This window comes from Ambystoma mexicanum, chromosome 11, assembly GCF_040938575.1.
Source record: "Ambystoma mexicanum isolate Mex_15411 chromosome 11, UKY_AmexF1_1, whole genome shotgun sequence".
NCBI classification, from domain to species: Eukaryota; Metazoa; Chordata; class Amphibia; order Caudata; family Ambystomatidae; genus Ambystoma; species Ambystoma mexicanum.
Genome location: NC_090934.1, coordinates 1,243,373,945 through 1,243,385,977, shown reverse-complemented (window position 1 = coordinate 1,243,385,977; position 12,033 = coordinate 1,243,373,945). Strand labels below are relative to the sequence as shown.

The window sequence follows — 12,033 nt, the reverse complement described above, 5'->3', positions numbered from 1 at the left end:
TTATTCAAACGTATACTTTGAGAGCCAGTGCATTTTTAAAACACTTGCCTATTGATTTGATGTGAGTGATATGAAAGGCCTTTTTGTGCATTATGCTTTGGATGTCAGTTGCAGAGCATATGCTGTGTTCATCCACGCTATGTTGAAGAATATTTTTGGCAAGGTTGTCCTAAAAGTAATTCTTTCAACCTCTGCATTTAATTCATGCTTTGCAATGATCCCACCTATAGGAATAAAGGGGGGCAGGACATAAAAAAGGATAAAGATTACTAACCATAGTAACTCCTGCACTCTTTTCTCGACAGCCCCTTCTTTCACATGACCCACTTGACACCTCCCTATCACATTATAATTTCCACAGGCAGGAAGAGAAATTAGCACTCACATGAGCTTAATGGGTAAGATGGGTGCAGAGCTTGAACATGAGGACCTCCAACACCTACAAGCATCTAAGCTTTGCTTTTAAACTCTACAAAAGTGCTAAGGCACCTGCTTCACTACTGTTCTATGCCCAAACACCTCAATAACGCAAATGTAGTGGTTGAATTATTAAGAATGCAGATGTTACTACAGTAAATAATGTACACTCTTTACAGAATCTTCTTTTTTGATCTTGCCCAATCAGTTTCTTTACCCCAGCTTTTTCTATATACCTCTGTACCTTTCTACCAATATTTCCCAGCTTGGATCTGTCCCTTCTGTTGATGAGCTCTGCTCCTTCCCAGAGTATCCTCCTTGTGTTCCATATATAACCTTTCACAAACGCCTTCCAAGAGCCTAAACCTGTTCTTCTTCCTTTCTGTTGTGTTCTTCCCAACCCACCCTCACTCATTTCAGGCATAAGCTTTCTCATCGTCTTTTACCAGAATCGTTCCCATTGATCTAGTCTGCCTGCCTCTGCATGTGTTCTCATTTTTTTCACTTGTGTGCCTTACTTTATTCATTATATACTAAACCAACCTTTTCTAAATGTCTAACCCCATTGAACTTTGCCTTTTCTGTTCCCACTTTCGCACTACTCTTCCGATGTAATAGTCTGAATATTTCTTCTACGCCTATTTTACCCTTCTTGTTACCTTGTTCCATTACACCCCAACCTGAACTATTCCAAGCACAACTCTTATCAATATTGCATCAGAGATTGATATGTGATAAGCTGAAGCTTGGACCCTGGATCATATGCAGAGTTGGAATCTATGCCTATGTTTTAAGGGTGATCACTACAAATTTGATGAAAAATTGGCAAGACCAACTGTCCCAAGTTCAATAATTGAAAGTGCCCTTAATTATTTCAGAAATGTCCCTCCAATCGCATATGTCTGAAGACTGATTATGTGTTTAAGACATTACCATGAGCTTTTCTTTTCTTCCAGACTCGGTCAGTCCAGTCCAGGTTTTTGCAGAGTCGAAACTTAAACTGTATAGCACTTTGTGAAGGTAAGAGAAATTCCAGTTCAAAGGGGTTGTTTGTGGTAAGTTTATTAGATATTCATCCAGCCAACAGGCATTGTATATCACAAGACATACAACATTTACATATAAAGTACATATTAAATACACCAAATGAATAAAAACTCCAAAACATTATCTAAACATATTATTCAATACTTTTTAAAATTTCCACAACTTTTATATAAAATACTATAAAATATATCAGGTTAATATAATTTCCTCTCATAAAAACCATCCATAATTCCATGATTTCATTCATATCAATCACATTATTATAAGATTTAAAATACTTGTTTCTCATTTGCATTAGACTTTCACAATCCATGATCAAGTGATATCATGACTCAATAACCTGATTGCCACATAATCAACATTTCCTGCACTCATATGATATTCCTAGTCTGTCACCTTTAGTCTCCAAAACCTCAGACACATTCAAATTAAGTAATAGGTAAGTACGAAACGTTCTTGTGCTTGGGTAAGCGTTTATGTACATTGGAGACATGACTCTAGTGGATCTTTCTTCACAAAATGCTCCACTGTGTGCTTTCGATGCAACATTTATCATATTTTGGTCATAGCCAAATTCATACAATTTCTTTTTTAGCCACGATTTCAAGTCCACTGTTATACTTCGAAGATCCCTCCCCAACATCCATTTCCTGTGTGTCTTTTGCAGAATACCCATCATCCCAATTAACTCATTGCCTTCTAACCTTAAAAATGACTTTACATATGGGACAATAATCGTGTCTATTTGCAGTTTACACGCATTCTCATAGCACATTAGGCATTGGCTAATGTAGGGATACAAAATGTCCTTTATATTAAACTCTAAATACAATTCGTTTTACAAATTTGTGGCCCCAAATCGCAACAGTATACAGTAGCATTGCCTTTACTTGTGCAATGTAGATAGTCAAAACTGCCGTTGTGTCTTTATATATATATATATATATATATATATATATATATATATATATATATATAGTGCATTAGCAGAGGTAAGACACCGTAATTTCAGGGCACACCAATGTGATTCCCAGTTTAGTTTCTCATTAATTATTATGCCATGGTACTTATATGTTGGGACTTGTTCAATCTTTTTAGACTTCACTTTCCATATATATTTCTTTGGTCTATCTTTTTTAGAAAAGACCATTATTTTACTTTTGTCAGTGTTGATTGTCAAACCATTGACCTCGGAGTAAGCTACTAGGGAGTCAAGCATTCGCTGCAGTCCTGCTGGTGTATAATCTAAAATTAACAAATCGTCTACATATGCAAGCCATCCAATGGTAACACTATTAATCTTCACTGGATTGGCTTCCGGTAGGTTGAATGCATCTTTCATGTCTGCCAAATATAAATGAAATAAGAAGGCCACGATCATACACCCTTGTTTTACACCACAACATGTAGCCATGAATTTAGAGAGTCTTCCCACTGCATTCAATCTTATACGTACAATAGTATCTGTGTGTAATAACATGAGCATTCTTAATAGGCCCTGTGGAATTCCCCATGAGTTTAATTTCTGCCATAGTCGGTTTCGTAACACTGTATCCAAAGCAGCCGAGAAATCGGTATATGCACAGTAAACATCTAGATTGCGTTTTCCCCATGCATGCTCAACTGCGGAAGATAACATCAACAGATTATATGGGGTGCTAGATTTCTCCCTGAAGCCTATTTGATTTAATGGTAGGATTTTTTTCTCAACTATCCATGCATTCAATTCACGTAGTAAAACCCTTGTAAAGATCTTAGAGGAGATATCTAAAATCGCTAGCATGCGAAAGTTTGCGGCTTATCCCACGCCCTTTTGTTGTGTACTGTTAAAATATGACTGGTTTTCCATGAGCTGGAAATTACTCCAAGTTTACCTATTTGTTTGAATAATAAGTGTAGAGCTGCTCCTCAAAGCTCAGGTTGTTTTTGGATCACTAGATTACAAACCCTGTCGGGACCTGCCACACATGAATGCTATAAGTTTTAAATTATCACAATTATGTCCAATTCAGACGCTTTACAATCCCAGGTTTCATTTGGAATTGGGAGGACATCCTCAGTTGATTCTACTCTACCCAAGGTATCATTTATATATTTTCCGCAGTTTTCCTCTGTGATACAGTTAATTTTCAGTTCGCGTTTTTTGTTGTTACTGTACACACTGCAAGCGGCTTCAGAGCCAGATAGCTATCTGCTTTCATATTTGTATCTGTACAGAATAAAAGTTATAGTAACTTTGACTTCGTGACTGGGAGATTTCATCTTTGGTGGTACTAAGCCTCGATATTCCTTGCTGATCTATCGGCTAAGCAAATGCCATATCCCATTGATATCATTAGATAATGCTAGACTTGAAATTTTTTGCCATTGCCTAATCTCACATTCGTTTTTGTGTGTTTAGCTAACGTTTATAATTCCTTTTAATCATTTTGATGTGGCATGCAACTGAGTACTCTGACATTGTGATATTGCTTCGTCTTAGTACACTCCTAATCTCTAGGCGAAGGTTCTTTTTTGCTTCGTTTATCATTTTATCATTACCATGCCTTAGGGGTAGAGCTATATTTGATCTTTCACCTGCAGATTTATAAGTTCTCCTCTCTACTACTTGTTTTTGGATATTTTGCATTAGTTGTGCGAAATTAGACATCATAAATTTGTTTTTATTCTTTCCCGACATGCCCTCTTGTATAAACCCGCGTAATAAGGCAGTCACTACTAGATTTGCATTCTCTGTATTACGGTGATGCCATAGTATGCGATTTTGGCCCTCACTTAAGTGAACCAGCCCATTTCCATCATATTCAGGACCATTGTTCCTTAGTCTAGGAAGGACGAGCAAGAGACATAATGGTAGATGATAGCTCTCTTTCCACTCTACGATACCCATATCACTTATATACTGAATTACCATTTTATTTGAGAAGATGTAGTAAAGAGTCGCCACAGATCTACCCTCAATTCTAGTAAAGGCCATATTACCATCTACTGGTGTATCTATCATTTAATTTCACTAGTTTATGTCCATATAATACGTTATGCCATTTTATGCCCTGCCTATTTGAGGTCAATTGGTTGATATCAGATGTTTGCAATTTAGCAGACCAATCTTCATTTAATGAGAGATCTCCGATCTTTGCATTAAAGTCGCCAATCAGCCATATTGGATGGCAATGGTTATACAACTGTAACACAGTATCAACTGTCTTCACATTCTCTTTCGTCATTACCATATTAGGGGATCATACACATTAATCACTATGATAATAAGAGTTAGCCATGTTAAGTTTGTAGCCAATACATTCTGTGTCGACTGAGGTATTTTCTGTATCTTCCATGGGGATTAGACAGATACCAACAGCCCTCCTTTTGGCCTCCCAAGGTGGCCTTTCGTGGCAACCTGATGTACAGTACTTCTGTCATCAAACTGTACTTCAGCAGTTAACCACGTTTCTTGGAGTGCCACAATTTTAAACATTTCCAAATTGGCTACTAAACCCTCCTCTTCAAACAAGTGTGAATGCGCTCTAGTGGTCCATGAGTACAACAGTTCTCCAGCATTGGATCTTTCATGGATTCACATGCTTAGAATATTCCCAGTCGTCAGGCTGGGAACCCTCTGATGACGGGGAATATTTTAAGCATGTGAATCCATGAAAGATACCAATGCTGGAGAAATAGAGTTACAGGTAAGAAACTATTCCCTTCTCCAGCATTGGATCTTTCATGGATTCACATGCTTAGAATATTCCCCGTCATCAGAGGGTTCCCAGCCTGACGACAGGGAATATTCTAAGCATGTGAATCCATGAAAGATACCAATGCTGGAGAAATGGAGTTACAGGTAAGAAACTATTCCCTTCTATTGCATTCGGTCATTGCCGTGCATCAGCAAAGTGTGACTTGAAAGTCAGTGGCAACCATTGCCAATACCCTTCTGTTATGTCTTTTGGGCTTCCTTATGCGTTATTAGGAACCTGATTGTTTACTACCTTCTCAACACCCCGTGCCTCGGGTCTATTCTGAGTGTTTAGAGGCACCTCAGCTACCTTGCTTATTATATTTCGCCCATTAAGGACAGGATTGAAACCACCTGGAACTACTTTCGCTGGTATCATTTGCATCTGTAATGACAACTCATGTCGCGGTTTCACAACCGGAGGAATCTCCACTCTTTGAGCAGCATAACCCAGGCGCAGGTGATCTACTTCGAATCCCATAGTGTAATTCAGTGTTGCCTCCGCTTCAAAACACACATTCGTAATATATTGGTTCATACGTTCTAACAGATGGACCAGTCTTACATCATTGGAAGTAATTACCCGCAGGGCACAATTGATTTAAAAATGCACAATACAGCCGCCCGGTTTAAGGGTTGTAGGGGCTTATCCTGATGAACTTGAGTGATTTGCAGGGCGGCCATCATACCATTATCTACTTTCCCTTTTGCACTTATATTTTGTGTATTAGCTACCTTTACACTGCAATTTTTATTTGCCCATACATTGGGTATGGTCATTTGTACCTTTTCAACAAAGCTACTAATGGGTTGTGTAGAATCCACATTTATTTGCAGCTTTCTGGCAATAGTTGTTTTATTAGAGGGGGCGATATAATATTCACTGCCTCATGGACACATACGATTTCCACCCCAGTATTATCTTTTAATGGTTCCCCCCGATGGAGGGTTCATATCAAGAGTTCCCACTTCATTGCTTACAATAGGAACTGGGACAGTTTCCTTACCCACACAATTGATATAGCTCATAGGTGTATTATTTTTTACCACAACATGGGGACCCTTTTTCCTCTTCACAGTTCTATTGCTGTACATAAACGCATGATGTACACGAGATAATTTCCATTTTGCTGGTCTTCCCTCCCAGACTCATCTTCTTTACTTTCTCATGTGATCCTTCATTTCGCTTCACAAGTTCTAAACCATTCTTACTTGTACATACATCACAACGTCTCCCCCTAATATTGGAATGAATTAAGAGTGATTGAATATCTATCTTTGTTTCAAGATGAATACATTTCACAAGCAACATGGTCAACAAGTTTTCTAATGCATTAAACATATCGTCTGAGTTCATACTGTTGTCCTCATCCCTCTCAAATTTATCTTCACTGGATCCCTTATCACTTTTGTAATAGGTGCCTTAATGTTGTTCTTTTCTATCAAGGCATTAGATTTAAAACTGGATATAGAATGGTACTATTCTCCACACCAGTAACCCTGAGCTCTGGTTTTAGAACGGGTAATTCATCAATCACATTTGGCAGAGCCATCCTATTGGGTGGGGTAAAATACATCGGAGTTGTTACTGCCTCAGTAAGCGACATTTCAAGGTAATTTCCCATGAACTCAATATCCAACTCCTCCAACTTAGAGTTGGGTAGGTCAATGTCACTTTTTACATTATTACAGGGGTCACTGTGGAGCATTACTTCAGTGCAGCCCGTTACTTTTATATAGCCATCAAATACCTCACTACCCTCGCCACCCGCAGTTACAATCCCATTAACCACTTTTGTTACAAATATTGTGGCGTTGGGGTCAAGTTTACTTGAGATTACACTTTCTTCAACATCTAAAATGCAGTCATCGTTGATCTCAAATGTATGACTTATTTTTTTTTGGGATGCCCACATAACACATCACTCAAAAGTTTGGCACCCATGCATCCTAAGTCGTTTGTCAAATCTGAAACCAGCTCTTCGGTCGCATTAGTTAGTGTGTTTAAATTAGCATCAGACTTTGATGAATTCACAGATGGAATTTTACTAAAATATTCGGTAATCGGTTTAATGTGGGCTAGAACTTTATTTGGTTGCCAGATAATCTTTGGGACACAATTGCGTCTATCTCTCAGGTTGTTATGCATTGCTATTTCTTTCTCATAGTCATCCATATTATCCACCCGTATAGAATAATTGATATCACTCGTACATGGTTTATAACAAATAATAGTATCTGTTGCGTCTGACAAACAGTAAGACTACTTCGCGAACAACCACTCGAATAACACAGTGTGCACATCCAGGTATTTTACGTGCCAATTCAACGGCAAGTAGGGTGGGACAGACTGTACAGACCGCACAGTATCAGTGAGAGTCACCCACTCACCTCACGTTTCGTGTTAATACACTCTTTACAGTTAATAACTATCCTGTTCGCTTACCGTCTATGAACACGTCAGGAGCGGGACAGAATAGAACAGAATAGTGGTGTCCGGCTGGCTCGCGTGCTCCGCTGCGAGCAGAACAGCCACTTCCGAGCCACTTCTCATAGCGCGCGTGCAGGAGCGCGTGGTGGCTACTTTTAATGACTTGCAAAAAGGGGGCGTGGCTACCACCTAAAATGAAATAAATACAGATTTAGGGACTATAATTCTGCTTGAACTTAGATAAATAATTTGGAAGGTCCAAAGCAGTCTTCAAAGTAATTCCAGATGGATAGATGGCGTACCAAAACACAATCTTCTCCCAGTTCAAAAGGTCGGTGAACGTAGGGTCCAGCCGAACAACCAAACAGCCACTTCCGAGCCACTTCTCGGAGCGCGCGTGCAGGAAAGCACGGGTGGCAACTTTTAAAGTCTTCTCCCAGTTCAAAAGGTCAGTGAACGTAGACTCCAGCTGAACAGCCACTTCCGAGCCACTTCTCGGAAATAGTAATGGTTTGTGGTAATGGTCCTGAAAAAACATCTGTTATTTGGTAAACCTTAACTTATAGGCTCCATTTGGGCAGACTTCAGTAAAAAATGCAGACACTTTTTACCAGAACATTGCAACGCATTTTATATATATTAATTAGAAAATGCAGTAAAATGTCTGGTAAAACTGGCTCTGAGTTTTTTCACCAAATACCGTCTGACTAATTGAGGCCCGTAATGTTTTGCTGACCCGGATAGAACAGAACTCCAAGAAAATCTAGATCCTCATAAGAGGGTCAACGGTTTCATAAGAGCATTGTTTATATTGAAAGTTTTGCCAGGAAGTGCTATTATGGTGTCATTTATTGTTGTAGCTTTGAAAGCCACAGTATGTAAAACAAACATAAGTAGGGGTAATGCAATTCAAAGTGCAGACAATGGACAGCGACTTTTGACTTGTACTGCAGGCTATTGCTCAAGCGGGAATGTACATCCTTCTGCATAGAGAAAACAGCTGCCTTTGGGGTGAAAGACATTACTATATACAGAATGCAGAAGAAAAGAAAAGATCAGATGCTAGAAATGACTAAAGGAAAGCAGAAGCAGCCCAACCCAAAAAGGCACAATCAGACCTGTGAAGTAAAACCAATTTGCTCTAAACAAGGTTAGTAGAACCTTCGACGTCACCTGGAAGTATCAAGAAGACCCGAATTAAACAAGATTTAAGAATGAAGTGTGCCAAACAATAACGTTGCACATGGGTTTACTATGCTAAATAGTGCAATCAACGCCTAAGACTTCAGTTGAGAAGATAAGATGCCTTGCCTTATTTCAAGGAAAAGGTCTGCATAAGAGTTATGATTGTATTACCCATTCACATTGAGACAATAGTGCTTGATCAACCTATGCAGCATTCCTCATGTTACAGCCTTGCAGATATATTGTAAAAGAACTCCTTATTGGATGGTGCAGTTGCTCTTCTACTCGTAGAATGGACCATAACATCCCATGATTTGACTTTCCTGTAGCTGGATGACAATAGGTGATGCAAGAGATAAACCATTGGCTGCTATCCTTTTTATAAGGGTGGACCTTTCATCAAGTGGCCAAAGGCTACAATAATGGGGGTGCCAATGTGCCTGCATGCCCCTTGGATTGTGTGCAGGGACCACTCAGGGAAGCAGAGTCCACCACCCGCTACATGATGTGGGGGCTAGATTTGGTATGGGGAGGATCCCTCTTTATCTCCCCACAATACCATAGACAAGGGGTATGGGTGTGTTGCATGGATTTCCCAGAGGGTGGTATCTTTTTAAAGAAAGCGCAATATACTGAATGGAACTCTGCTGGTCCTGGGCGCTGTAGTACCATGGAAACTTAAGCTGTGTCATGATTACAGCACAACATATTAATGTCCCTCACCCGCGAGTGAGCGGAAACCAGTGTTTGGATACCTTTTAAGAAGCATTTAAATCCCTCAGAAACGACTTAACAAGTTAGTCTGGAATAAGGTCTGAAAAAAGGGATCTTGCACTGTGCAACTGAAGAGAACAGGGGTGTAGGGTATTATGGTTAGAGGATAACTTCACATTAGGGTTGTCTAACGTCTGGCCAGTATCCGAGGCACCAGCAGGAATTGAAGAGAAAGTGTACAGTAACTTCCTTGTCCAACAGATCTAGAAAATGTCCCCACTGAGAATATGCTTGCAAAACAGAAGCATTGGAGTTGGGGTTTATTGCAGACAGATCGATGCTGGATGTGGCCCCACATATGAATGATGGCCTATCTCCTGCAAGTCAAATCAAGTCTCTGCTAAGCTTTTCCACAAGGACATTGGGGGTTCCCAGTTGGAGTCTGCCATTAATGTAATCTTTGATGGCACACGTCTGTAGTTACTGTGTATCTTTGGATAGAGGGGCCAACCTTATTCTGCTTGCTTGTTGAAGCATGCATTGAGGGTGTGTTGTGTGTTTGAACATAGATTATCACCTTCTTGATGATGACAAACAAAGATTTGAGGGCTCATCCCATAGCTTGAATTTCCAATATAATTTATATCTGGATGCCTTTCTTCTATTATACAAAATTATTTAATAGTCATCTGCTTTAAGTTTGCCCCACACCCCAACAAGGATGCTTCTGTTTGGAGGATAAGTTTACCTTGCGATGTATGGCTTGGCAGTACCTTGAGAAGATTTGCTGACTTTATCTACCACTTCAAAGTGGATCTGAATTCTAGGCTCAGAGAGATATTTCCACCCTGCGATCCAAGACTTGCGTATACTTACTGTCGATTCTGTCCCCACACGATGCATGATTAAGAATTATTTGATGGCTTCAGAACACAGAGCCTCATTGATCAAGGCAGTAAGGAATAAGCTGAGGTGCTAGGCTGTATGTGAACATTTTAATGTTACTGCTTTGTCATTTTCTGATTGTGCACGAGAAACCCTGCTTGACTGTGGGGTCTGCAGAGAAGGTGGCTCAGCCAACCCGAGCTTATGGATGTTGGGCACACAGGACACTTTAGCTTGGTTTCTGACACCAGGAAGGGAACAGTCACATTGTCACATGGCGGTCCATTCCTAAGGGCCCAATTATTCTTCAGCACACTAGCCCATCATGGCAGAATGGCCCTAGTAGCTTAGCACCTGACCTACTCTCTTTCAAGTCTGTGCAGGCTAAGAGAAAGGTGCCCACTTTGCAAGTGAAAGAAATCCTGACAATTATATCAGCCGGATCCAAGTCCCAACATCAAAACGAGAGGCTTTGCCTATAAAGGCAACATTTTCCACTAGTTTAACAAAGGTAGCATGCAAAGTGATACTGCTGCTGGCGCATCAATGCTTCGAAATACTTTGAGTTAGCAGAACGCGCAACAAACCCCATGGGTTTGCAGATACATGTTTCCAATTATGACCTTCAAAATGTGGATGAGCAGGTTCAGGAAGCATTGCAACTTCTGTATTTCCCAAAAGCCAATATCCAAGAAACAAAGTATCACGATCCCCACTCACAAACTGTTATTCATAAATCAGAGAGAGAAGAAAGCTTACACAGCGTCTTTCCAACCCACCCTGGAAGCATCATAGCCATAGGCTTCTTACACTGAGCCTTGTGGAGGCTTAGAGAGACATATCCGATACTCAAGATGGCGGACACGCCAGATCAGCTGATCACACTCTGAAATCAAATCACTCCCAGGAGCTCCTGCAGTAGCTAGCAAATCCCAGGCCATACCCAACTATGCCTCACAGGTGCAGATCCTCAAAGAAAGATCCATCTTGGGAAGGGAAGAAGAGGCTACTGAGAGTTTGGTGGAATTGACAACATCTGGAGGTGAGAGGCAGTGGGGAGGAGCTGGAGGACGTGGAAACATAAGACAAAGTTGATGCTGAAGAAAAAATGTCTAGGAACGTTTTGGCAGGCCAGGTCGGCAAGGGCAAGACCCGCAATTTGGGGGAGGAATAAGACAGTGACTGAAAGGTTACTGCCAGTTCCGAGAGGGGAAAGTAAGGGATGCCATGAAGGTGGTGCTGAGGTAACCCAGGTCGTCCTTCACTTGGAGGGGCTATGAATTTAATAGCTTCTAGTTTTTGCAAGTGCATGATGGAGCCTTGCAAGTGAATGATGGAAACAGGTTACAATTCAACCCCAGCAAGCCGAAAATGTTTGTGCGCAGGGATGCAAAGAACAGATGGAACAATAGGTGTGGCCTTCTTCGGTGCACTTGCCCTAAACCGTATCCGAGGTCAGATACCTGTGTATTCTGTTTGATGATAAATTGGCTTTGGGTCCAAGAAAGCAGCTGTGAGTGAAACATGATTTTTAACAGATATGCTTGCTCAGAAAGATGCTTATTCTTCTTTATTTCACACTATATAGTAGTGATCAATGTCTTTATATCATCCA

The 12,033-nt window shown here is 40.4% G+C and overlaps 1 protein-coding gene across 4 annotated transcripts in view; it reads left to right on the top strand.

Annotated features, from left to right (window-relative positions):
- PARP6 (poly(ADP-ribose) polymerase family member 6) overlaps nucleotides 1-12,033 on the top strand; it is a 628,157-nt gene that overhangs the window by 554,806 nt on the left and 61,318 nt on the right. For all 4 annotated transcript variants that reach the window (XM_069624646.1, XM_069624644.1, XM_069624645.1 and 1 more), the window contains one exon: nucleotides 1,374-1,437. In XM_069624646.1, the coding sequence (XP_069480747.1) occupies nucleotides 1,374-1,437 (64 nt within the window). The remainder of the gene's footprint in view (nucleotides 1-1,373; nucleotides 1,438-12,033) is intronic.